Source organism: Meriones unguiculatus, chromosome 2, assembly GCF_030254825.1.
Source record: "Meriones unguiculatus strain TT.TT164.6M chromosome 2, Bangor_MerUng_6.1, whole genome shotgun sequence".
Taxonomy (NCBI): Eukaryota; Metazoa; Chordata; class Mammalia; order Rodentia; family Muridae; genus Meriones; species Meriones unguiculatus.
In genome coordinates, this window is record NC_083350.1 from 169711205 (window position 1) to 169737725 (window position 26521).

General features: G+C 39.7%; 1 protein-coding gene across 3 annotated transcripts; it reads right to left on the minus strand.

Annotated features, from left to right (window-relative positions):
- Nucleotides 1–1208: 1208 nt before the first annotated feature.
- On the minus strand, nt 1209–22529 carry Slc33a1 (solute carrier family 33 member 1). Of its 3 annotated transcripts, XM_060378384.1 has the most exons (7): nt 21755–22529; nt 16402–16592; nt 8879–9063; nt 8367–8484; nt 5033–5248; nt 3734–3928; nt 1209–1330 (listed from the first exon to the last, which is right to left on the minus strand). In XM_060378384.1, exons 1-6 carry the CDS (start codon nt 22527–22529, stop codon nt 3761–3763), a joined length of 1653 nt encoding a protein of 550 aa, XP_060234367.1. In that variant the 3' UTR covers nt 1209–1330; nt 3734–3760. The 3 variants fall into 3 exon arrangements, with proteins under 3 accessions (XP_060234367.1, XP_021517261.1, XP_060234368.1); XM_021661586.2 differs by lacking the exon at nt 1209–1330 and having other exon boundaries at nt 2843–3928; XM_060378385.1 differs by lacking the exons at nt 1209–1330; nt 16402–16592 and having other exon boundaries at nt 2843–3928; nt 21755–21895.
- Between the last annotated feature and the right edge of the window lie 3992 nt (nt 22530–26521).

The window sequence follows — 26521 nt, forward strand, 5'->3', positions numbered from 1 at the left end:
AGGATTTGTTGGGGTGTGTGTGTGGCTTAGGTAACAGAAAAAAAATCATGTAACCACTCAGGAGACACTATCTGTCCTAAAGAAAGGAAATTTTATTTTCCAATTACACTTTACAAGAAATCTATGTACTCATGGTGAAGAATATAGGCAAAAGATAGAAGAGCTGAGAAAAAGAAAGCCCTGTCAGAGGGCTTGTGGCATACTCTAGACTGGGAGGCAACTAGCAAAACTGCTTTGATTCTAACCATGAAGAACTAAGAACTTTTAATTATTTTTAATTATTTTTCTTCATAGAAGACAAAGTAGTGAAGCTGATCAATCTTTATAATAATAAAATATTGAAATATACTATCTTCTTGGGGCTAAAGATTTGGCTGAACGGCTAAGAGCACTTGCCGCTCTTACAGAGGACCTGGGCTCAGTTCCCAGAACCAACAGGGCAGCTCACATTTCTCTGTAACTCCAGTCCAAGGTGAGCCAATAACCTCCTTTAGCCTTCCTGGATACTAGCCATGGACAGAGCGACATACATATATACATGGAGGCAAAACACTTACACACATAAAACAATAACCTTAAGAATAAAAATATTAAATATATATATACTACATTCTTTATTCTTCTGTCTCTAGAATTTACCCTACAAACTGCTCCCTTCTTCCTGTAGGCCCTGTGCCTTTAGTTCCCTGACATTAAATTAAGGCAACGTGCAGTTTCAACTGCTTAGAAAAACATCTGTTAGGGAACAAGACCCTAGCCATGCCCATACTATCAGCATTCATTGATTCCTAAGGGTAACAAACTCCTTACAATTCATCTTCACAATTTCTGAACTTTGCTTTTTCTTCTCCCTTTCTAATGCTACCATTCTAGTTTGTCTGCTAGTCTCTTTTACAGCTTGTGGTGACAGTGCCTGTAATGTCAGCACTTGGGAGATGGCGGCAGGAGGACTGAGGCAAATTTGAGGCCATCCTGGGCTACATAATGACACTATTTCAAAAACTGCAAGGGCAATGCCACTCCCACTCCACTCTCCCACCTGTCAGTGTGACTGCACCAATCATGACCCATGGACCCGTGGCCTGGAAGGGAGAGGCAGGAACAGCTGAAGGTGATGAGAAAACAGGTGGTGATGAGCGTGGTGAGAACAGACTCTGGAGACAGGCTTCAATGAGCCAGCACATTTAATTGTTGGGTAGCAAAGGCTACACAACCTTTGGTGGGTAAGTAGGGGAGATTGGGGTGGGTGTACACCATTGGCCAGGGGGCAGGGTGCTGAAGATGCCTTCATTTGCATGAGGAGAAATTCCAGGTGCTGGCTGGACACGACCTTAAGGAGAGAGGAAGTTTAACCTGGATCAACTATGTACCTCCCCAGTGTGGGCAAAGATAGGGGTGAGCAGTGGGGTGTCACAGGAGTGCAGGCCCAGGGTAGGGGAGGGAGGGGTCCCACTCCTACCATTCTTGCTCTTGACAGATTTCTGAGGTTAGGTATGACTCAGTCCCACTCCTGCTCCTCCCAGTTCCTGGGCCCCACTGCACAAGTGTTGCAGTTTAGGGCAGAAGGCAACTCCTTAGCCTTTTATCATCAAAAGTTACTAACTTGCTGGGCTGTGGTGTCACCGTCTTTAATCCCCAGCACCCCAGAAGCAGAGGCAGGCAGATCTCTGTCAGTTCCAGGCCAGCCTAGTCCACAAAGTGAGTCCAGGACAACCTGGGCTACATAGAGAAACCCTATCTAGAAAAAAACAAACAACAACAAAAATCAAAACAAAGTTACTAACCTGAAAACCTAAAACGTTCTAAAAAATAATATGGAGGAGTTTTGTTGTGACTTCACTATTTCATCATGTTAGTTTAACTTTCACTTTGCGTGTCTGAGTGCATTCACATGTCTGAGTGCATGTGTACACGTCCTCAAGGGCACTGGAGAGTGATGCACACTCGAGCTGCGATTCCAACTCCAGTCCTCATGACTGAGCAGCAAAAACTGTTAGCTACTGAGCTACCTTTCCAGCACTTCTTTATGTTCTGTTAAAATCAGAGTTAGTGGCTGGAGAATGCTCAATCGTTAAAAACTCTTGTTACAAAAAACAAACAAAACAAAAAACCCAAACAGGTTTGGCTCCCAACAGCCACATGATGGTTTACAATCTTCTGTAACCCTAGCATGAGGAGATCTGTTGCCCTTGTCCAACCTCTGAGGTCGTCAGATGCACAGTGCATATGCACAGTGCAGAGAAAACATTCATGCACATAAAAGCAAAGAAAATATTTTCTTTTTATATTCAGTTACTGGGCTGATGCCGTGGTTCAGTGGCACAGTACACGTTTCACTTACAGGTGGCTCTGAATATGACCCCCAGCAACTCTCTCCTACATGGTCATGCGGCCCTTCTCCCCCATCTGCCTCTCCCCACATAAAAATTCCTGAGCTGTTTCTTTCTGCTTTTGTATCAAATTTCATTCCTTGACTCACAGGACCTGATTTCTCCCCACAAACCTTTCAAACATTGCCTCAACTCACAACTCACTACTAAGATATTAAATTAAAACACTAAAGCTATGTGAATGTCTTACATTACTTTACTTTGAAGTCAGGTAGGATGAGTGGCTCCTGCCTGTAATTCCAGCACTTGGGAAAATGAGGCTGGAGGATTGCCCTGATACACTGTACCAAAATGTTAAGGGAAAAAAATAGCGTTGTTCCTGATTTGGCATAAAGTAATTATGAGAAATTCTCACTAATAAAGTGCTGAGTTAAGATTAAAAAATAATCTCCCACAGTGATTTAATTTGTTAAAGGTACAAAATCTCTCTTTTTAAAACAGTAGCTTTGAGATTTATGTTGTTACTCATTTAAATTTTATTTAATTATAAGTTTACATTTTCTTTTCACAGTAATTAAAAACCACAGTAAGAATGACATTTAATTTTTATATTTACAACTCAGCAGCAATCACACACACAACCACAACCTTGATCCCCTCATTAGTTGTCTGTGTGCCATGATGCACTTGTGACAAAATCATTTGTAAACCTAGGGCAAGAGTTAACAAGAAATCAAAACAGCTTCCCCAAGAGGGAGGGACAGGGCAATCAATAAATTAAAAACCATAGCTCTATTTTATTAAAAAAATAGTTTGGATAATCTTTTTATAAATCTTTCATGCTTACAAAAGCAAAAAGTACATTTAAAATAGTTATCTTTAACAGATTCATTTGTACAATGTGGTTATGGTCAGAAAAACAACTCAATGTTTTAGTAGTCTACATTTTCTTTGCCTCAAATTCCACATAAATTTTTACAAGTTTACAATTCAAAGTGAGAATTAACTTCCAATAAAGTCAAACTAGTTAGTTGGTACCTGACTATTAAGCTTTGTTCCACTTGATACATTGTACCAAAATGTTAACTATAACTCAATAACAGGTACTAACAACAATACTTGACAGCATGGTGACCACCCATGGCTATTCCATTGCAGCTTAAAATATGCTTTGGTCAGTAAATTAACAGAAATCAAGTAATACAACCAAAAGAGTTGTTTCCTGGCCTTAAGTCAACTTTAAATACATTAACAAGGCAAGGAAAAATATGATCAAACATACAAAGAAACCCATTTTTCAACTACTTGGCATTTTAAATTAAAATTGTCCTTCTTTAAACAATATTTTACACTCCTACACACTGATTATTATAGCTTTCTCAGTAAAACTAAACTACAGTTACCTTCTAGAATGTCCAGTAATGTTGGCATTAGTTGTTCCTTTTGCACTTCCATGAGGATGGTCCTTCCTCCTGTAACTTTTTAAATTTTGGACCAAGAAAGAACCACCAACCAAATCCAATGAAAACACAGATAATGGATTCCACATAGTAACCATCCAGAGCCGTAACACACGAGCCGCCAAGTTTTTTGCAAAGCTGTAAAAATAAAATTATAACAAATATTCTTTAACTTTTTTTTTTCTTGTTTGCTTTACAGACAGGACCTCAGATAGCCTAGGATGACTTCAAACTATGTACCTGAGGATAATGCTGAACTCCTGAATCTCCTCCTTCAACCTCTCAAGTGATGGGATCATGAGCTTGTAAAACTAGAGCTCTGCACAAGGCAGGCAAGCGCTACACCTACTGAGCTATACCCTGGGCCCATATTCTGTGATTTCATATGGGCGTATTTGGTAATTCATCTTTTTTACTTTGTAACTAAAGAGCTCAATCAAATACATTTTTGAGAAAAGATTTCAGTATTTCACTTATTTCAAATATTTCACAAATTTAATTTTTTCAGTGCTACAAACAGGATTTAAAACAATTTTGAGCACTTACTGCAAACAATACTGATTTTCAAAATGGACTTTTTCATATTTGAAAATATGAAATTTCCAATGAATTTGTTCTAGAAAGAGACAAGATTAGTTTGGTTTGTATGAGACAGCGTTCTACTATGTAGACCTGGCTAGTCTGGAACTCCCTACATAGACCAGGCTGGCCTGGAGCTCAGGAAGACCCGCCCACCTCTGCCTCACCATGCCTGTTCCAAGAGTAATATGACTTTGAAATAATTTACCTATGAATCATTCCACATTCAGCTTTAGCTACAGTTGCTGTGTAGACAGAGCCAGTGGAGTCCCTTTCTTAGCACTGTAAAAGTTATAAGCAGTTCAGCAACCCCCAATATGGGAGAAAGACTGTTTTTCTTCACTGAGAAGCACCTTTTTGTTTTTTTGTTTGTTTTGTTTTTCTGAGACAGCGTTACTCTGTGTAGTCCTGGCTATCCTGGGATCACTTTGTAGACCAGGTTGACCTGGAATTCACAGATAGCCACCTGCCTCTGTCTCCCAAGTGCTGGGATTAAAGGTGTGTGGCTAGTCTTACTGATAAAAATTTATCATTACTCTTAATTATAAAAGAGTTAAAATACTTACATTGCCATATTAAAAACTATGGGTATATATGATTTTTAGGCACAGTAATCATTTCTCAAAATTTGTTCACTGATATCTAAAACTAAAACACACTTACTTCGATAGCATCAGGCGTCCGACAATTCTGGTTTGATGCTCCTACACACTCTTTCACTGTGAGGGGATCCACTAGCCAAAGAGCTACAGTAGCAGGCCAGTTTCCTCCCAGATTGGACACAGTATTTAAAAGGGTCATGTATGTTCCTCCAATAAGAGGATCACTGACCTTGGCATTGAAAGCCATTATTGACACATACATACTGTACAGCGTGACCTGTGAAAAAGAAAAGAAACACTGGAATGGTGGAAGAAGATTTTCTTCTTTTCATATTTGTTTTGTTTTAGGGATTGAGAATGGAGTACCAAGCAGGAAGCATAACCTAGGGAGTTTTTGCCATTTTCTAACGTCTACGATCAGACTTATAGAACTATGTCTTAAATTAGGAACATCAAAATCATAAAACTTAAAAATTGAATTTTAATAATTTTTACTGAACTCAATCCAACAAACATGTATTGAGTCCATGGTAGAAGCCATACTTCAAGAACATGACAATATAAAGGTGAATATAAAAATGCTGCTTTTCCCTTGAATAGATTATATGCTAGAGAGACTAGAAATAAAGAATTGAGATAAAACATACTAGAGTGAGCACACTATACTCCAAGGAAAAGATAAAAGATTCATTCTACCACCTACAGGCAAAGAATGCTGGAGAGAAAGGACAGGTAAGGAGGCATGGAGGGTACATACAGTAAAAAGCACAATTCCTATGTGTACTGTACCTAAATATGTGTATATACACATTTTTACATTTGTATAGACAGAAACACAACAAAACATGGATACGTAGTTATACTTCCCAAAATAGTGATAAATGATAAAGAATATGCTTTCAAAATTTATAAGACAAACTAGAGAAAAAAAAAAGCCTTGGGAGATAAAAACTGAGAGACAGAAATGGAGACACACATCTTTTTTTTTTTAATTTTAATTTTTTTTCTTCACAATTTATTCACTATATATCTCAATTGAAGCCCCCTTCCTCAACTGAGACACACATCTTTAATCCTAGTATTTGGAGGCAGAGGTAGGAAGATTTCATATTTAAGGATGGTCCGGGACAAACATGGTCTTAAAAGTAAGCAAAAAGGGGCAAAAAGTAATTAACCTTTTCTTAGAAAGATAGAAATTATTTTGAAAACGATATTCCTCTGAACAATGCTCCATGATGCACTTATTAAGAAAAAACAATAATTCCTTACAGAGGTGGGAGGGGCAGCTCGGTGGTGGAGCAAAAGTCACATTAGATGGAGACATTAAATCCCACAAAACTGAAAAAGCTTTCATGTGAGCTTTCTGGTAACCTTCACACATACATTCCGCAAATGGTATAAAGATTTTGGCGTGACCCACTTAGGTACCTTCAGCCCTCGCAACAGCTGACTTCACAGCAGAAGTGATGACACGGCTGCATGCACCCTGCATCAAGCATCATTCCTTATGTCTACGAGGCCTTCAGTCTTCTTCTCCTTCAGGCCTGTGTGATTACTTAAGCTTCTCTGACTACATTTTAAGAAATTTCCCAAGAAAATCAAAAGCCAAAGAGATAAGCCTTTGGACTATAATAGCACAGTTCCTACGTTTCTTTCCTTGGGTAGATAGGGAGGCACTGACTGAAGCAAACACTCCTTTTTATTTTCTGTTTTGTGCCTAACAGTAACTTTGTGCAAAAATAATGAAATATATATTTGACACAGTGGCCTCAATAATTTTACACACATATGGTTGGTTAGATATGATCCACTAAGGAATTCTCCTTTATTGGTTGACTGATCAATTGGTTTGTTGTTGTTTTGAGACAGAATCTCAAGTAGCCCAGGCTAGTTTCCAATTCACTATTTAGCCAAGACTGCACTTGAATTCCAGATCTTCCTGCCTCCACCTTTAAAATGTTGGGATTATAGGTATGATATTACCATACCTGGATTCTGAATTATTTATTTGTATGAAAAAAAGGGACTGTTGAGGTTTTAGCAAAAAACCAAGAAGTAGGATATATCTTACTTTCAAAAGAGTTAGATCAGCGATTCTTTAATATATATTAGCAATATTACTTAAATAACAAAACCCATTGGTTGGCTTCTGCCATTTACTTAAGTCACTTATATTCATAATCAAAATACTCATTCTGAAATAGTAACTTAAGTGAGGCTAAAGCAGAGTAGACATCACTTCCTTAGAGGATTGAAAACACATATAACACAGAAAGAGAAGGCAGTTTGTCACACAGATGCCAAATATCTCAGAGTGAGTTTTTAGTACAACATGTAAGTCAAAGACTACAGCCTTACATCCAGTATCCCTATCTCTATCTTAAGAAAAGATAACAGAAATTAAGAAAGAATCCACATCTACAGCAGGTATGGTTTCTTACATCTACTATCCCTGCATTTAGAAGACTGATATGAGGCAGGATGATCAAAGGGAGTTCCAGTTTCAGGCCAGTGTGAGCTGCATAGTGAGTTCAAACCAATGCCAGGTTAAATGGGCAGAACCTGTCTCAAAAATAAAAATAAACAAAACCACCCACCCCTACATCTAAAAATAGAACAAGGTATACTTACTTAGTAACTATAAACTTAGTTAGCATTAGAATAAATTCTGAAGTATAATAAATTCTTAATAAATGAAAAATTTAAAGAAAAATAAATAGATAAATAAACTCCTTTTTCATGACTAAATCTTTACTAAGTTTTAAAAGACATTAGTCTTTTTTGTCATTTTGACACTTTTTTTTTGAGGTCATAATATAATACATTGGGGGAGGTTTGTCTCCATCCAAACCCTCTCACGTAACCCCTCCATGTTCTCTTTCAAATTTTTTTAATTTTTAAAAAATTTTTATTAATTACTGTTTATTCACTTTGTATTCCAGAAGACATTAGTCTTAAGTTTACCATCACATTAGTTTGTCAGATTCTTGTGGAAACCTTCAACTTCATTAAAGTAGCTATGAATTTTTTGATCCTCAGGGACTAGAAGATAACTGCATATGTAAGAAAGCTTGCTCTATAACCATGGGGACTTGAGCTCACATCTTCACGTGAGTGGGTCAGTGAGTGCCTGTAATTCCACCTTTTGGAACAAAAGTGGAAAGATCACCAGAGAGAGCTTGCCAGCCTGCTAGCCTAGCCAAAATGGCAAGCTTCTAGTTACTGAGAAACTCTGTTTCAAGGCAGTACAGAGCATGAGAGAGTAACACACACCCACATCCAGCTCTGGCCCTTACATGCGTGCCCAAGGCCCCCATATGTACATAATCAAGTGCATCTCTCTCTCTCACACACACACAACTTCATTTTAGCCAACAGTTTACCTCTTAGCTTACCTGGTGTAATGCATAGCTCAGCAGCACTATAATATAGTAATAAATAGGGAATCCTCCTTGATGCTCTACTTTAGGAGTCCACCAAACAAGTAGGGCATATTCTAATCCAAGCAATAATCTACAAAAAAAAAGAAGCACTTGAATTGACATCCATTTTAGGTTATAGAATAACCTGTATTAAAAATGGCTACATCCAGGCATGGTGGCACATGTCTTTAATCTCAGACTCAGGAGGCAGAGGAAAACAGATCTCTTTGGCCAGCCTGGTCTATAGAGTAAGTTCTAGAAGAACCAAAACTACATAGTGAGTGTTTCAAATTAACAATAACAGAACAAAAATACTGCTTCCCTACAACAAAAGGATGTGCTAGAAGGCTGAAAGAGAAAAAGCACACCTAAGTGACACTGACATTAAAGGTGCATCATGCCTCACCCAATTCCACCCACCCACTTCACCCTGACATGCACAACACTGAAGACTGCCTTTGTTATTTGGCAGACTCTGCTGTTACCTGTAGGGCATGGCTTTGTAAAATATGTTTAGTGGCTGGGGACCTGCAGTGTACTTGCTGATAATGAGTGGCAGGATTATCTGCAGAGGGACCATTGGAACAGCCAGTAAGGCTAGATGTTCTTTAGGCACACCCTCTTCTACCAGTTTCAGGCCTGTCACGGCATCCGCTGCTGAGAAGCCGATCTGCAACATAAAAACAGAAGGAGCTGAGCTTCAGATACATGACATGCCTTTGTCAGAACACCTGCAGGTCCTGTAAACCTTTAGTCTCATCAGTGACCCGTCAGTCACAAGCACAGAGCTGCCAAGTTCTAGAAGGTTTATTTTGCAGTAGTTTACTAACATTATGTAATGAAAACAGAAAATGTAATATTGGTTGAACTGTAGACATTTTTAATTACAACTAAATTTCCACTTTGAAAAAATTAAATCCAGGCCTTTAATCCTAGTGTTTAGGAGGTGGCAAGCAGCAGGCTGTGGGTTCTAGCCCATCCTCCTCTATACAGTGAGTTTCAGGACAGCTTGTGCTACACAGTGAGAGCCTGTCTCAAAAAAGAAAAAAAAAAAAAAAACAGTTGGTTGGAGTGTCATGCCTTTAATCCCTGCCCTTAGGGAGGCAGAGGCAGGCAGATCTCTGTGAGTTCAATGCCAGCCCAGTCTACATAATGAGTTCTAGAACAGCCAGGGCTATGTAAAGAAACCCTGTCTCAAAAAACAATACCAAACAAACAAACAAATAAAAACAAATAAGTAACAGCTCAATCCATTATAAGTTAAAAATTTACTTACTGATTTGTACATCATAAATTTATAAGAAAAGTCTCTGGTTAACTATAAATAAATTTAATTCAAATGAACAATCACTGCCACATATTTTTTTGTTTCTCATAATCAGAATAAAAATTTCCAAGAACATCTAACATTTCACAAACAATTCTTTTGTTTTGTTTTGTTTTTGAAACAGGGTTTCTCTAGGCTGTCCTAGAACTTACTTTGTAAACCATGCTGGCCTCGAACTCAAGAGAGCCGCTTGCCTCTGAGTGCACAGAATGACCTGGAACTCTGTGTAACCCAGGATGACATCATAGCCACGGAACTCATAGCAACCTTTTGGCCTCAACTTCCTGAACACTGAGATTAGACATGTGAACCACCATGTCTCCCCTAATCAGGTCTACAAATAAACAAATCTCAAAACTGTAGTCAAATTTTACCCCAGAGCATGCTGAGAAATGAAACACAGACAGGAAACATGGAATGAGAAAGACTGTTATCTGTACAACTGTTAAAACTACAATAAAAGCTATGGTTGGTGTGGTGGTTTGAATGAAAATGGCCCCCACAGGCTCATAAGGATTGTCAATATTAGGGGGTTTGGTCTTATAGGAGTAAGTGCGGCACTGTTGGAGGAAGTGTGTCACTGGGTGTGGGCTTTGAGATTTCAAATGCCCAAGCCAGGTAGAGTCTCTCTTCTTCCTGCCAATCAAGACATAGAACTCTCAGCTCCTTCTCTAGCACCATGTCTCCCTGTGTGACACCATACTTTCTGCCATGATTCTAATGGACTAAACCTCTGGACCTTTAAGTCAGCCCCAACTAAATGCTTTCCTTTATAGTAAGAGTTTCTGTGGACTTGGTGTCTCTTCACAGAAATAGAAACCCTAACTAAGACAGTTAAGTAACTACCTTGACTTAAAAGGTTTTAGTTATTCCCTAAACTATAGTGAATTTGTTCTGTTTGTTGCAACAGGCTTTTATGCAGCCACGGATATGAAGCTGAGCATGATCATGAACTCTATCATTTTTTTTAAGTGATGTTTTGTTCTCAGTTATTTCAGAGAGCTTGTCATATGTATTAGTTACTCTGGAATGAACACACACACATATATTTAGGGGCTGGAAAAATGGCTTAGCCATCAAAAGTGCCTCCTGTTCTTCCAGAGGACCCAAGTTCATGCCCAGCATCCATATTAGGCAGTTCACAACTACCTGTAACATCAGCTCCAAGAGATCTAATGCCCTCTTTCTGGTCCCTAATGGTGCCCACATTCACAGACATACAGGCATACATGCATACACTTAAATAAAAATAAAAATAAATCTTAAAAAAAGAACAAGCCATCTGGGCACAGTAACAAATGTCTTTAATCCTAGCACTTCTGGGTGGAGGCAGGAGAATCCCTATAATTTCAAGGCCAGCCTGGACCACACAGCAAATTTCAGGATAGCCAGGGCTACATGGAGTGATCCTATTTCAACAAGACCCACTAAGAAAAGGAAACCAGAAGTGGTAATACACACCTGTAATCCTAGCACTTGTGAGGTGGAGGTGGAGGTGGAAGTGGAGGCAGAAAGTCAGGAGTTCAAGGCCAGTTTTAGCTGCAAGGCATACATAAGATCTTTTCTCAAAAAATTAAAACAAAAACAAGTACAACAAAATCATAATATAGAACAACAAACCTATAGAACAAAGCTGGGCTAAATGTTATCAATTAAAGAATCTCAAAATAAGGTATTTAGATTTTAGTACTAGTAAAATTTTGGAAAATAAACAATTATATCACATGAATTGAGTTAGAGACCAGCCTAGCATATATGAAACCTTGTGTCAAAAAAACTGAAAGGTCAGAGCTAAAGATGGTTCAGTGGTTAAAAGCACTAAATGCTCTTCCAGAGGACCTAGGTTCAATTCCCAGTACCCACAGGTGGTTCACAACTATCACGGACTTAAGTTCTTGGAGGTCTGATGCCTTCTGATCTGCAGTCACCAGGCACATATGTAGTATACAGACATACATGCAGGCAAAACACCAATACACTTAAATGAAAGAAAGAAAAGAAAAGAGAACAGGAAAGAAAGAAAAGAAAGAAAGAAAAGAAAGAAAGAAAGAAAGAAAGAAAGAAAGAAAGAAAGAAAGAAAGAAAGAAAAAGAAAAGAAAGCAGGGTAGTGGTGATGTACATGCTTAATCCCAGCATTTGGGATGCAGAGGCAGGTGGATCTCTGTGAGTTTGAGGCTAGCCTAGTTTACAGAATGAGTTTAAGGATAGCCAGGGCATTACCCAGAAAAACCATATCTATAAAAAGCAAAACAATAAAACAAGCAGCCCCCCTCCAAAGAAAAAGAAAGGCCAAAGATTAAAGTCTAGAATAATTTTCACTTGCATTGTTTTCACTCTGCATGACTGAATGTAAACCCACTAGACATTTACTCTTAAAAAATTTGTCTTGGAACTCTGTAGACCAGGCTGGCCTTGAACTTAGAGATCTATTTGCCTCTGCCTCCCAAGTGCTGGGATTAAAGACATGTGCCTCCACTGCCTGGATGTAGCCATTTTTAATACATCTAACAAAACAATTATGCCCAGTATGTGTATGTGTGTGTCCACACACACGTGTATTTTCTTTTTTACAAATTTAAAGACAAATACTGTTATGTTGTGCAGGCAATTTAACTGGCCTGCCCTTAGGGGCCTTTTGGGACCTGACAACGCCTATGTCATCACCCGGGCCAGGTGCTTCAGATATAACCCATCTGCCACTCTTCCAACCCCCATCTGCCTGCTTCTCTCTCTCTCTCTGCTTCACTTTCTTTCCCCTTCCCTCCTCTCTGAACTGCCAAGATATCTACAGTGGTACAACAGTGGCACTTTTACCTAGTGGATAACAAACAGCTATCTAACTGTACTTCAGGCTCACTCAACAGTAGGAAATTCATGCCTGGCACTGTAGACCTAGATAATGACCTGTGAATGGAGAGATCATAGAGAGCTGAGACCTGAGAGGAAAACCAATTACTGCCATTTTCCTAAACCAACATAATTCTTAACTGTATTCTGCACATGGTTCTTTATATCCAGAGATAGATGCAGTTCTCAACCCTCATCAAGGAAGTTTCTTTATGGAACAGATGAAGACTACAAGAGAGAACTACACTCGTGAAAATGCAGAGAACAACTGAATGTGGGCTGTCCAACCCCAAGAGATACATCTTAGCTACAAGTCAGGCTCAGGGAAAATTAAGGAAGGGGAGATGGAAAGGATGTAAGCGGGTAAGAATATAAGCTTGGCCAGGGTATCTGCTATGAAAGCGTCTTCTATGTATGACAGGGAAGCTGTCAAAAATACAGTTGTCTGAACAAGACCGGCAAAATAACATAGGTTAACATGACAACATGGATAGGAGACATTCCACAAGGTCCTACTCCTAGATGAAGAGCTACAGGTAGTCTATGACTGCTCAGAGAGGGGGAATTAGTCTCCCTGGACAAGCTCCCACATAGGCTGTCCAATCCTGAGAAGAGAGCCCTGGACACATGTACATGCAAGTAAAGGTAAGTTCACACATAGGTGTGTGCACATGAATACACACATTGTAACAGTAAGGAGGATTCATGGCTTTGGAAGTAGGACCTTGGGATGCTTTGGAAGAGGAGATGGAGGGGTGTGAGTGATCAAGATTCAGTGCTCACTTTTGAAGTTCTCAAAAAAAATTAACTAAGAAAAAGATGCTGCACAACTCTTGCTGTGAAAACAACCTACACAGAGAAAATATTCTTTTTATGTAACACTTTCAAATAAGAATCTCAAGACACAATGAAAGATGAATAAAGATTAATCTATAATACCTTCCAGTATAGCCCCACTCCTTTCCCAGATACTTCCTGAGAACCTCACAAGACTTGTGTTTACTGTAAAAACATCTTAACTACCCCTGCAAATCTTGTGACTAAATTGTTACCTTAGTCACAAGTTACAGCTTGCTTCGCTCCTATCCAATGTACCTCAGGAACCACCTTCTGATGTCATTTATGTTCCTTTACAACCTTTTCATATGTAACTTCAGAAGCTAAATCTTATGTGGCTTTTAGGGCATGTACTCTCATTTCCATAAGTGCCTCCAATTTTTCAACTTTGTTTTATATTAACTCACCCTGAAAATAAATTTTTCCGGCCTTATCTGAGAAAACAGGACTGTGAAAAAAAAAAACACTACCTCACTAGCACCCACACCCGTGCCAAAAAAAGGTAACAGCTTAGATCCGAAGCAAAGAAAACTCTTTTGACTGGTGGTGGTGCAGCGGTAGGGTGGAGGTGCACAGCTTTAGTCCCATCACTTTGGAGGCTGAGGAAAGTGGATCTTTGAGTTTGAGGTCATCCTAAGTTCACCCTAAGGTCACTCCTAAGTTCTAGGAATGTCAAGGCTACACAGAGAAACCCTGTCTCAAAACAACAATGAAACAAAACAAAACAAAGAGAATGCTCAAAAACTGTAATAAGGATACTGAAGTACAGCTCCCACAACTGACGACTTCTGGTGGGGATGCAGTAGGGAAGGACTCAGATTTCTTTAAGGAGCTGTACACTAGAAGTTTGACCCTGCTCCTCTGAGTATATGGGCAACACAAATTGGGCATTTCGTTGTTGTTCTTCTTCTTTTTCTGGAGAGGAGGTCACAGGCATAGCTAGACAAACCTGAAGGACTGGAAAGTAAGTGTGATCAAGGTGCATTATGTGAAGTTCCCAATAATCAATAAAAAATGCTGGAAAAAAAAACTCAGGCTGTTACAGGTAGAAGCAGACAGAGAGAGAGAGAGAGAGAGAGGTCTCTCTCTGGCCCCACCTTGCCACCCTAACAGAGCCACTATTAAAAAAAAAAAAACACCTAGAAGTACATACTATTTAATCCCAACCTTGTTATTTAACTTCTCAATATTTATCCATCATAAAAAGTACATATATTCACACAAAAAAATTATCTCTGTGAATATTTACAGACGTATTATTCATAATAAACCACAACAACCTAAATAACCTTTGAAAAATAAATACACATATGATGAAATTTATACTAATGAGATGAACAAACTCACCATAAATAATAACATAAATTAGACAGGGAAGAAACCATAGTACTAACACTTAGGAGATGGAGGTAGGGAACTCAAAACTCAAAAGCTCACCATTAGGCTTGGAAGAAGGCTAACCTGTTAAGAGCCCTGGCTGCTCTTCCAGAGGACATGGATTCAGTTCCCAGCACCCATAAGGCAACTCACAACCATCTGTAATGTCAATTCCAGAGGATCCAACATCCTCTTCTGGCCTCCACAGGTGCAGCATATATGTGGTAGAGGAGCATACTCGTAGGCAAAACACCCACATACATAAAATAAAAATAAATAAATCTTTTAATAAACAAAATTCAATGTCATCATCAGCTACATTCTAAGTTCAAAGATAGTCCCTAAACTACATGATATTGTCTCATTAAAACCCTGTAGCATCCTGGTGTAGTGGCACACACTTTTGATCCCAGCATGCAGGAGGCAAAGGGAGGTACATTATCTGTGAGTTTGAGGCCAGCCTAGTCTACAGAATGAGTTCCAGGACAGCCAGAATTACAGAGTTAGACTCTCCCTCAAAAAAAAAAGGCAATTCTACACGTTATGACTGTTAATGTAGCTATTAAAAACACACTTAAAAATACTGAGTGACACAGGAATATGTTTGGAGTAAGACAAAATAACTATAAAATTATATATAGTATGATTCAATTCCACTTTTAAACTATATGTGTAAACATATATATGAAATATGTATATACAGATACACATATACACATAACAAAAAGGAAGGAGCTCAAAAAGGAGCACTTCAAAGGCAGAAGCAGGAAGACCTCTGTGAGTTCAAGGCCAGCCTGGTCTACATATCCAGTTCTAAGCAAGGGCTATATAGTGATAATACCCTATCTAAAAAATCTAAAAACAAAGAAACATGCCCCAAAATATTCATCTGTAAATGATGTGACTGAATAGAATGTTATCTTCCACGAACCTTTCTTCTAACTTTACTTTTCCATCATTAAAGAGAAATCATTAGTAAAATGAAAACAATAAAGCTACAACATTTACTCAATGCATGTCATACAACAGCTGCAGACTGTTCATGCAGATGATTTCAAAAGAGAATACTGTAAAATTCTAGAGTTTGGGAATAGGCTACTGCCTATTATGGCAAAAATATACTTGTTTACTGTTCATATATTTGGGTTTTTTTTTTCTTTGTCTTGGAACATTCTGTAGACGTGGTTGGTCTCAAACTCACAGAGATCTGCCTGCTTCTGCCTCCCAGGTGATTAAAGGTGCAAGCCACCACCAACTAGATAAGCAAAGAAATCTTAATGAGGAATGTAAGTCACCAGTAATCTCATCTGTCGTATGGTAGATTTACCTTCAGTATTTTAAAAAACAATTTACAACAGCAGAAAGTGGAAATCACTTCCAGGTGATCATTCACATTCCAGCCATTGCTGTTGTTAACTGTCTCCATACCAACATAACTCTCCAAGATTCTAAGACATGTATAGTTTTCTCAGAAGTGATATTTGACACCATAACTTTAAAATATATTTAGTAGGCAGGAAATATTGCTTTTCATTGTTAAATTCTATGGTATTGGAAAAGGACTTGAGAAAAGACAAAATATTCCATGCTAAGGATAATGTTGTTTAAAAATCTCTTACCTTTGAAGTTAGAATCAGAAGGCAAAATGTCAGAACTGCAGGCATTTTTATAATTGCAAACAGCAGCTTGTAAGTATCTGTGATCCCTTGTGTTTCTTCTTTTACTATTGACACTTCTTTGTTTTCTTTTTTCAGAAGGGCTACTAGTGTTGTTGTTATTAAAAATACAGTTCCCCAGAAAAATAGAAAATCTGAAATTAAGAATGTTTTAGTCTATCATTAATTTTTGAAGCTTAATTTCATTAATAGTAAAAAAAAATGCAACTTTTTTAAACCTAAAATTTTTAAAATTTTATGCTATAAACTTTAGGTTTGAGGCATAGCAAATGATTGAAACCAGTCCAGACTCTGTTAAACATGCAGATTCAAAATTGACTGATACCTGGGGGAGGGGAGGTTACAGATACAACTGAATTTTAAAAATACCTTTCTTGTCACTTTATAAAGGGAAAGAAGTAGATAGGGGAAGAAAATGATTTTCATATCACGTAAGAATCATTAGTTATAAGACATACTGAAGCATTTCTAGCACATCTATGAATGCAGAAATTAAGAGCATGTAGCAATTCACCACCAATGAATAAAAAAATACAGGCTAGCCAAGTAGTTGTGGTGCACTGCACACCTTTGATCCCAGCACTTGGGAACCAGAGGCAGGCAAGATCTCTGAGTTTGAGGCCAGCCTGGACTACAAAGCAAGTTCCAGAACAGCCAGTGCTAAGTAGGAAACCCGTCTCAAAAAAAACAAACAAGCAAGCAACACAAACACACACATACATACACATACACACACATACACACACATACACACACATACATACACATACACACACACACACATACACATACATACACACACACACTTACATAAAGGCTGGCACCCTTTTCAACCTTTTTCAGGAGAAAAGCAGTAAAACTCATCTGAAGCTCAGGGACCTGGCAAAATGACTCATTCGGTAAAGGTATGCGCTGTATGAGCCTAACCACCTGAGTTCAACCTCCAGCACCCAACCCACATAAAGGTAAAAAAGAACTGACTCCAAAAGGTTGTCTTCTGGACTCCACAAGCACATAGACATAAATGTGCATATTCATACACACAAATCAATAATATTTCAATTTTAAATTTTTGAAAGAATTCACCTTATGTATCTTCCTACATAGTGCCACTGTGGAGCTCATAGCGTACTTTTAGAGTGGCTGATATTTCAAACTACAGACATTCTCCAACAACAATTTGTAAGGAAATAGCTTAGTAGGAAATAGTATGCGCAGGAATGGTAGCACACACCTTTAATCCCAACATGTGGGAGACAGAGACAGGTGGATGGATCTTTCTTGATTTGAGGCTAGCCTGGACTACACATCGACTTCCAGACTAGCCAGGGCTGCATAAAAGTAAAACCTTGTCTCAAAAACACCATCGTACCAGGCTCCAGTATTCCTTTATAATTCACATTATTCTGTAAAATCTAATAGACTGAAACTATCAAAGTAACTAAAATGGAAAACAGCAAGAATGCCAAATGTGGCAAGCACAGAAAGAAAACGAGTTACTCACTGGGAGTTAGCACAAAAGAAAATGTCACAAGCAGCACCACACAGTGGGGTCCACTCGGAATCCCAGCACTTGGGAGGCTCATGGAGGAGGACTGTGAATGTGGGCCCAGCCTGGCCCATGGAATAATAGTTTGTCCCAAACAAACAAAAAACACCGCTATGTTACGAAATACTTTGCAGGGCCTTTCAAAACTGAAAGTGGACTTGTAAAAGCTCAGCTTTTGTCCTTTATACAAGGAGTAAAGACTCATTTTGAGACTGAAAAAGTCCCAAGGTGGAAACTACACAGAATCCTTCAATGAAATATATGTCTAACAAATGAAATATTTCGCATTACTATAAAGGAACAGTGAACAGTGAGATGATCAAGCAGGACAAAGTGCTCAGCACACAAACCTGGTACCCGAGTTTCATCCCCAGACTTTACAGTGGAAGAGAAGAAACTTCTGAAACTCCTCTGACTCACATGTATACCGTGGCTCAAGTAGGGGCTCAAGTGCCCCTACTTCTACACACACACACACACAACATACTCACACACACAACATATACACATTAATAAATAAAAGCTAATATGGAACAAGGCAATGCTAAAGCATGCAGCAAAGCAGATGAAATGGTGACTTCTGACTGAGAAGAGGCATATTCCAAAGGAGACATACTGCACACTCTCAACTGGGGACCATTTCTCGTGTAACAATTATAAAAATGAAAAGCAAACCCAGCTCGTAGCTAACACTCGTAACCCCAACAAGGCTGAAGCAGGAGGACACTACAAGTTTAGTTCAGCCAGGGTTATATAATGATTCTAGGATGGCCAGGAAGGCTTAGGCTCTCAAGTGAGGCTCTGTCCTTGATTAAAAAAAAAAAAAAAGCAAATTAAGGATAAGGGCATGTATGACAACATAAAAGAATCTTAGCATAAACTAATCAGCTAAGTAGGATTGTCATGTTAGTTGCAAAAGGCTATATATACAAGAAGTAAAACTGCATGGAAACATATACACAATCACATGTCCACTCACCCGCATCCTCACATTTAACTAAATAAAATCTATAGCTTACATCCACACCAATTTTTGGTCTGATATTTACTTATTTATATACATGTACATGTATGTGTGGTCCGAGGACTACTTGTGAGAGTCAGTTTTCTTCTTCCATCTTATGAATCAGAGATTGAAACTGAGGTAGGTCCTCAGGCATCCTTAGGCACTGAGCCATCTTGCTTGACTTAATATTTTAATATTATACTATAGGTACACATGATGCTAGCATGTGAAAGCTGAAGAAAGATTCATGAGATTCCTGTGAACATTTCTTTGCAACCTCCTATAAGTCTAGATTTAATTTTAAGTAGTTTAAAAAGCCACACCTAGGGCTAGAGTGACTCACGCTCTCACACATTCTCTCTCTCTGACACACTAAATGAAAATTTAAAAATAAATGAAACTTATAAGTTGGCCACACATGGTGCACACCTTTAATCCCTGCACTTGAGAGGCTAGCCTGATCTACAAAGTGAATTACAGGTCAGCCACAGCTACAGAGAAAAAGAGAGAGGGTAAGGTTTTCCTTGAGGCTGTTCTAACTTCTCACCAATTATAGGTAAAATATCAGATTAAAAACTACAAACACCTAAACTTCAGGTACATCTATCTTAAATTAGCCGCTTGACAGCAATTTCCTCATCATAAAAATGAAGAAACAAATGCATCGTCCTTTCATCCTGTGGATTATTCATCCCTTACTGTTTAAAGGTCTCTGTGCTTCTGCAGGTTCTTGGAATGCCTACAAGTTCTGAACTTGAGGTTTTGTTTCAAGACATCTCATCTCATCATTACTGTTCTCAATTTGCTGTTTACATCATAGATTTCCAAATGTTGGAACTGTTCTTTCTTGGTATGTTCCTTAATCATAAAATTGTGAAAATTTTGTAAAGGTTTGTTTACTTTCATGCGTATTACTGTTTTGTCTGCATGGTAAGTGCAGTCTGCATTCCTGATGTCTGTGGAGGCCAGAAATGGGTACTGGATAACCCCTGAAACTGGTGTTACAAAGGGCTTAAGCCACCATATGGATGCTGGGAACCAAACTCAGGACCTCTGCAGGAGCAACAAGAGCTCTTATCAGCAGAGCCATTTCTCAAGCCCTTGACTGTTTTGCTTGTTTTAAGTTATGGCTTCTAATACACAGATTTCCTAGACAGAGTGCTTATCTCCTCTTTATTTACCTAGGCACTGATATTCCCTTCATATGATTTCATGTTCTTTAAATTCCTCAAACCACTAGCTAGTTAAACTGTGCATGGTGATGCATAATTAAATAGGTGGATCCTTAGAGGATGGAAGTTTGAGGCCAAGCTAGACTCTTGTTGAAAACTAAAGCTAGACAAAGGTCAGTAACAGTGCCCGAGCACTGACAGGGGAAAAATGAAAAATTCCCACTGGTTAATGGGACTGGGACTTACCTCAGTAGAAGATAGTTTGCCTTTTATGGAGGAGTACTGGGTTCATTTCCCAGCACCGGGGACACACAGAAGATAGTTACATTATTACCAAGAAACAGAACCCACAGAATATAGTTACATTATTACCAAGTTACAGAAACCTCCAAACTACTAACCTGGTATGTATAAGCATTAAATTTAAAAACTCTTTTAACTCAAAATGTTTTAAACAAAATCAAAAGTCCACTACAGACAGAAAATTTAAATTTTAAAGTGAGCTATTTTAGAATCTTCTGGAGAACAAAGTTCAAACTCCTGATATTCAAACAGCTATTAAAAAAGAAAAAAATCAGCTTAAATGAGCCAGCCAAGAATAAAGCCTGTTGTCTACATGGTCAATGCCTGGGCTATTATGGGCCTCTCCAGTGTTCATCTCTACTGTTCCTAGTTGGCACAGGTGCTCTTTCTTTGCAGGAGGCCCTCAGAATCCAGTCACTTAGAATGCTTTTATTAACAACCCTTGTCATTCAGCAGACAGCTAGACAAGGATTACTTGTGAAAGAGTAAAGGTGGAAAACAATCAGAAAGCAAAAAACTACAAATCTGAACCCACCAAAACACAAAAGAAAAATGTGAACCATGTGGCCCATATTCTTAAAATGTACACTTGTTCATCAGGCAAAGGCCCATGGATCTTTACCTCAAATTTTTTGTTATTTTATTGATTGCATTTTCGCTATCCACTAAAGAGTACTGATCAACATGACTGCGTTAATGTCATATTAATGTCTGGCTTTAAGAATACTTGAAAGTAGCACACTTTAATAAAACAGGAAAACATACTTAGGTCATCTACCATATATATTCCCAGTAAATTTTTAAAAGCCAGCTGTAGTGGCACATGCTTGTAATATCAGTACTCCAGAAGCTGAAGCAGAACTGAGTTTGAGATTGGCTATAAACACCCTTAAAAGAAATCCAGTAAATATAATTCATAAATAATCCCAAAACCAGAAAAACAACTGTTGCACGGTCTCTCTTCTACAAAGAATCTAGAAGGAAAAAAGTGAGTGTTGGTGTGTGTGTGTACTATAAGAAGACTAGGAGGGAGGTGAGAGGACAAGGGTGTGTTATAGAAGTGACTGTGAGCAAAGTACCCACATAGATGTATGAAAATCTCATAATAGAAGCAAATACTTTGTGTTAATTTTAAAGAGAAATTTATCTTGTGCGTCACTAAAAATAAGAAGTAAAAGCAAGCAAGACAGCTCCCATCTAAAGTTTCGTCAAAAGCATCCCCAAGCATAAAACAAAGCTAACAGTATAACAGTGTAAGTACACTACCTGAAAGGGTAACGATTCCCCTGGGTTGAGGCTCAAACCGCAAATACTTGTTACAAAAGTCAGCAGATTCAAGAGCCAAGAACAAAACATTGCCCAAAAAATAGCCTGCTGTTTGGCCCACAGAATTGCATGTGGAAGCATAGCCCACGTTCTCCCGGGATAACATAGTTAACGCCCAACCGTCCACAGCGATGTCCTGTGTGGCGGCCAGGAATTCGAACAAGAAGAATGTCACAGTGAGAGCAACCACATCGGGTGTTCTGCCATCAGTATTTCCAAGTAAACGGTCCACTTGAGTGGATAAATATATCATGAAGATTCCTAGTATATACTGAGTAGGGACAAGCCAGGACTTGCGACGACCGAAGTTCTTAAAGTAGACAGCATCAACCAAGGGAGCCCAAAGCAACTTTAGACTGAAAGGCCAGAAGACAAAACTGAAGAAAGCCTGGTCTGTATAGCTAACATTTTTGCTCTGCAAAATGAGGGGGATGCTCCCCGCCAGGCCTAAGGGAATGCCCTGAAGTACGTAAAGAAAGAGCAGTAACAAAATGCTGCTTAGTTCGGCTCTGTAGCTCCGTGGGGCTTTTGGGAAGTCACCAGGGTTGGCATCTCCAAGAAGAGCTTCTCGGTCCCCCTCCCCGCCCACCGGGTCCTGTTGACTGTCATCCCAGGAGCCCGGAGGCAGTGGACCAGTCTTCATATCCAGAGCGTGGCTGAACATGCCTGACCGCCGCTGCCGACTGCTGTCCTTGTGAGAGATGGTCGGTGACATATCAAGAGGCGACGCAGGACCTGGTCTGTGGTGGCCCGAGGCTGGCGTTTTGGATCAGTCTAGTCCCAGGTCCAAGGCAGCCTCTCCGGACCCGGGTCTTGGTGGCTCACCGCCGGGAGGGCGGACGCGGAGAGACTAGTCGCTGTTTCGCGGCAGGGAGCCAGATCCCCGGCCGGTAGCCCAGGCACAGCCTGGGTCCCTGCCCCGACAGGGGAACCTGCAAGATCCCCTCGGACGGCCACGCCGGGCTCGAGGCTGGCGAAGAGGGCCGTGGCGCTGCGATGGAGGCTGGCTCGCAACTGCGGCGGGACCCTGAGGCCGGCCTGGCCAACCGCCGCCAGGTTTCTGCTGCCACTGCAGCCTTCACTCTCCTGAGCGGACACCAGAGGCACAGGATAACTTCCTGCCTCGCGCTTCGGGAAGTGGTTCTCTGCCCAAATGGGTCCCCTGACTGCTGCCTCCAGACCAAGCCAACCAATCAGGACGAGCTCTGGTGGTGGCGACCACAAACAACCATTGCCAGGAACCATTTATTCCCTGGATTCTGACCCTGAGGGAGGAATAACGCCTACGTACCGCGCGTCCGAGACTGAGCACCGCAAAGTGCCGGGTTCCGTGCGCGCATGCGCACGCCTGGAACTCGTGTGCCTCGGCCATTGGGCCCTCGTCGCCACGTGAGCGCGAGTTTTCTGGACTGGCCCAGGCCTTGGTAATAATGTTGCGCATGGTCAGAAGCTGCAATGTCTGTAGGAGAGTTTAACTCAGTACAAAGGCAGTCTCTTGCATTGAGTAATGCTTTCGCTTTTGGACAGGCCAGAAACGTCAATAAGCTTTGGTATCAGGATGCAGGTCCTGTGTGTTTGGTTAAATGGAAACACCAGTACCTTATACACAAGAAGGAATGAGGCGGTCTAGTTTGCCCAAAGTGATGGAAGAAGTGTAGGGGAACGCTAGATACATAGGGTGAAGGAGATGAATGTCAGTCTGCTTCATCTTGTTTTTATGCCAATGGAAACTTCTCGAAGCCACCTTTCTTGGCATCCCTGGTTATGCATTTTAAGTGACCTTCCTTCTTCGTATTTTTGGAGAATTGTTGGAAGCTCTTGGAACTGGAAATGTTGATAATATGAAGACCAGAAGGCGTCTACTTCCCTCCTCCCATCCCTTATGAGGTAGTCACATTGGTCTAGTATTTACCAAGTGGGCAAGCAATTTCATTAAGTTTTGTAACATGTTACATTCGTTGTAATACTACAAACATAGGAAATAAAGGCCTATAAAGTAGCATCTAGACTAATAGCTAGCTTTTTTAGGTCTCACTCTTTTAGGAGTGTGTGTGTGTGTTTAAGTACTATTTCTGTTTGGTATTATACTTTTACAGCTACACCAACCTCTCCTCATTCTCTGCAGTACCTGATACTTTCCCTGGTTATATGTATGTCATTTGATGAACTCTATGAGTAGACTCATAATATGTGCCCTTTGGTATCAGGTCCAACATCACTCCCACCATTAGTATCCTTGAAATACAAATAAGGTGTTTATATGTCAATATCCGTAGATACTACTTTGTTCTTTTTATTGTATAATAGTCATCAGTTTTATGGACACCACATCAGTGGAGCTTTGTTTGATTTTGTTTTGAGGCAGGGTCTCACTATATAACCCAGACTGATCTCCCAAGTGTGAGGGTCAAACAAACAAGTGAATTTATTCTAACTTTTAAAAAAATCCTTTGAAAATATCTTACATGTATACAGTGTATCTTGATCATATCCAATCCAAATTCTCCCTTTCCCACTAGAATCCCCTCCCACTTTTATATCCTCTTACTATCTTTTTAGAGCCTACTGAGTCTAATTAATGTTGCCTGCATGTCTTTGGGGGTAAACACTGGAGCATGGGAAACCTACCAGCAGACACAGCCTCAAAGAAAAACGACTCCTCTCCCAGAAGCCAACGCTTATTAACTGCTCCTTCGTTCATGGAAGAGCCTTCTGAGCCCCCTCTCCCATCAGTACTGTACTGTTGACTGGATTGATCTTGTTCACATAATCACAGGTACTGTGAGTTCATGAGTGCCATTGCCATGTCATGTCCAGAAGATGAGACTACACAGCACTTTCGCCCTGCCCCCCACCCCTTCCCAGCTCTAAAATTGAACCTTGAGTCTCGGTGGGCTGGCAAGGAATGGTTCATATAGATGTCTCACTTAGGGCTGAGCACTCCACATTCATTCATTGCAGCCCTTTGGTCGGCTGAGTCTTTGTGTGGACTGCTGTGCACTGTAGAAAGAAGGTGCTGAAACAATGGTTGAGAGTGGCACTAATCTATGGGAATAATCATAAATATTTAGAGAGCAGTTTGACATGACCATTTAACCGAACGAGTTTGGTTCCTCCCGGGAACCTCTGATCTTCTGGTGATGGGCTCTTGACTAGGCTTGTAATAGTAGGCATGACTTTCCTCATATGGAGCAGACAGAAAACCTAGTCATTAAGTACTTGGTTAGCAGATTTAGTTATTTGTTTGTTTATTTTAGATGAGATTCTATTTATGTATTTTAGAAAGGGACTCATTTAGCCCAGGATAGCCTCAAATTCACGTTGTCATCAAGGATGGCTTTGAATCCCAAATGCTGGGATTACAGGCTGGCTTTTTATCAGTGTTTAAAACTCTTCCAAATAATACTTCTTAGCTATACTACTTATTTCTCTTTAGTCGCTATGTTATGGGAATCTTTCTGGAACAAGCACTGTGATACCAGTGAGAGTGGAAAAAAGATGTCACCAAATCCAGGATTGTACCTGAAAGCCCTTGGTATAGAGCCCAGTTTGTACTCTCATTTTATGCTCTAAAACCACAAGGTGAGGCGAGCGAGCAATTGAGATTTTACAGAAGCCTACTTGGCAGTCAACATTTTGTTTCTTAAGGACATATATCTGACAGGTGTAAGCTTTTGTAGTCAGGTTGTTAAATAATGACCTATTGTGTTTTAGTTATTTCCTCAGATTGTTCTGTCCCAGAAAGCAAAGTGAAGTTCTGCTTGAAAATGAGCAGTACAGGCAGTGCTGATAATTGTCTTTTCTACCTTATTCCAGTTCAGTTAAAACCTTATTCCACTTCAGTTAAATTATCATTCTATTGAATTTTAAACTTCTGTATCCAACTAAACAAGACAGGAGAAAATTACTAGTGTGCAAAGTTTTAGGGACATGTTTTGTATTATCCAACTCAGTGTTTGTATGCATAATATTTCGTGTATAATTTTGATTTTAAATGAATAGTGATAATACAAAACAAACAGACCAAAATCAACCTTCTAAGTAAAAGGAAGCCTATTGACAGATGTGGTGACATGAATGGTGTACTCATGGCACTGAAGAAACTAAGGTAAGAAGTTCACAAGGTACAGGCCAGCCTGAGCTACACAGTGAGTTCTGAGATTACAGGTTTGCACCACATTTATAAAGGCAGTGATTCCTTTCATGGAAGCTCCATTTTGTAACCTACTCACTTCCCAAAGACTCCACACTCAAAGGTTAGGGGTTAAGTTTAACAGTACAAATATGGGGAGACGTAATCATTCCACTTCCTTGGTGCATCTCCTCGTGCAAAATATACTCACTACATCCCAGTACCCTCAAAGTCTTACCTTTACTGGCATCAACTTTATATCCAAAGCTTCATCTAAATATCATAGATAGAGGCATTGTGGCTGTCAACTTGACAGAATCCAGGATCATTGAAGAGGCAAGCCTCTGAGCACACCTGTGAGGGATTATCTAATTACATCAATAGCGTTTGGGTATGCTTGTGGAGGATTATCTTGGTTAGGTTACTTGACATGGGGAGACATTTGCCAGGATGCATTAAAAGGGAGAAAGCTAGGTGAGCACCGGCATTCATCTCACTCTGCTTCCTGAATGTGGATGCAATGTCGCCACCTGCCTCAAGCTCCTAACCACCAGAACTTGCCTGTTACGATTGAC

Bases quoted from the DNA above. Each gene is read 5' to 3' on its own strand.
- Slc33a1 (XM_060378384.1), bottom strand. From the start codon at position 22,529: ATGTCACCGACCATCTCTCACAAGGACAGCAGTCGGCAGCGGCGGTCA. The intron at 16,593-21,754 runs GTAGTGTACTTA...TCTTAATTTCAG, and splicing joins GGGAATCGTTACCCTTTCAG to ATTTTCTATTTTTCTGGGGA. The intron at 9,064-16,401 runs GTAAGAGATTTT...TTTATGTTGCAG, and splicing joins TTCTGATTCTAACTTCAAAG to ATCGGCTTCTCAGCAGCGGA.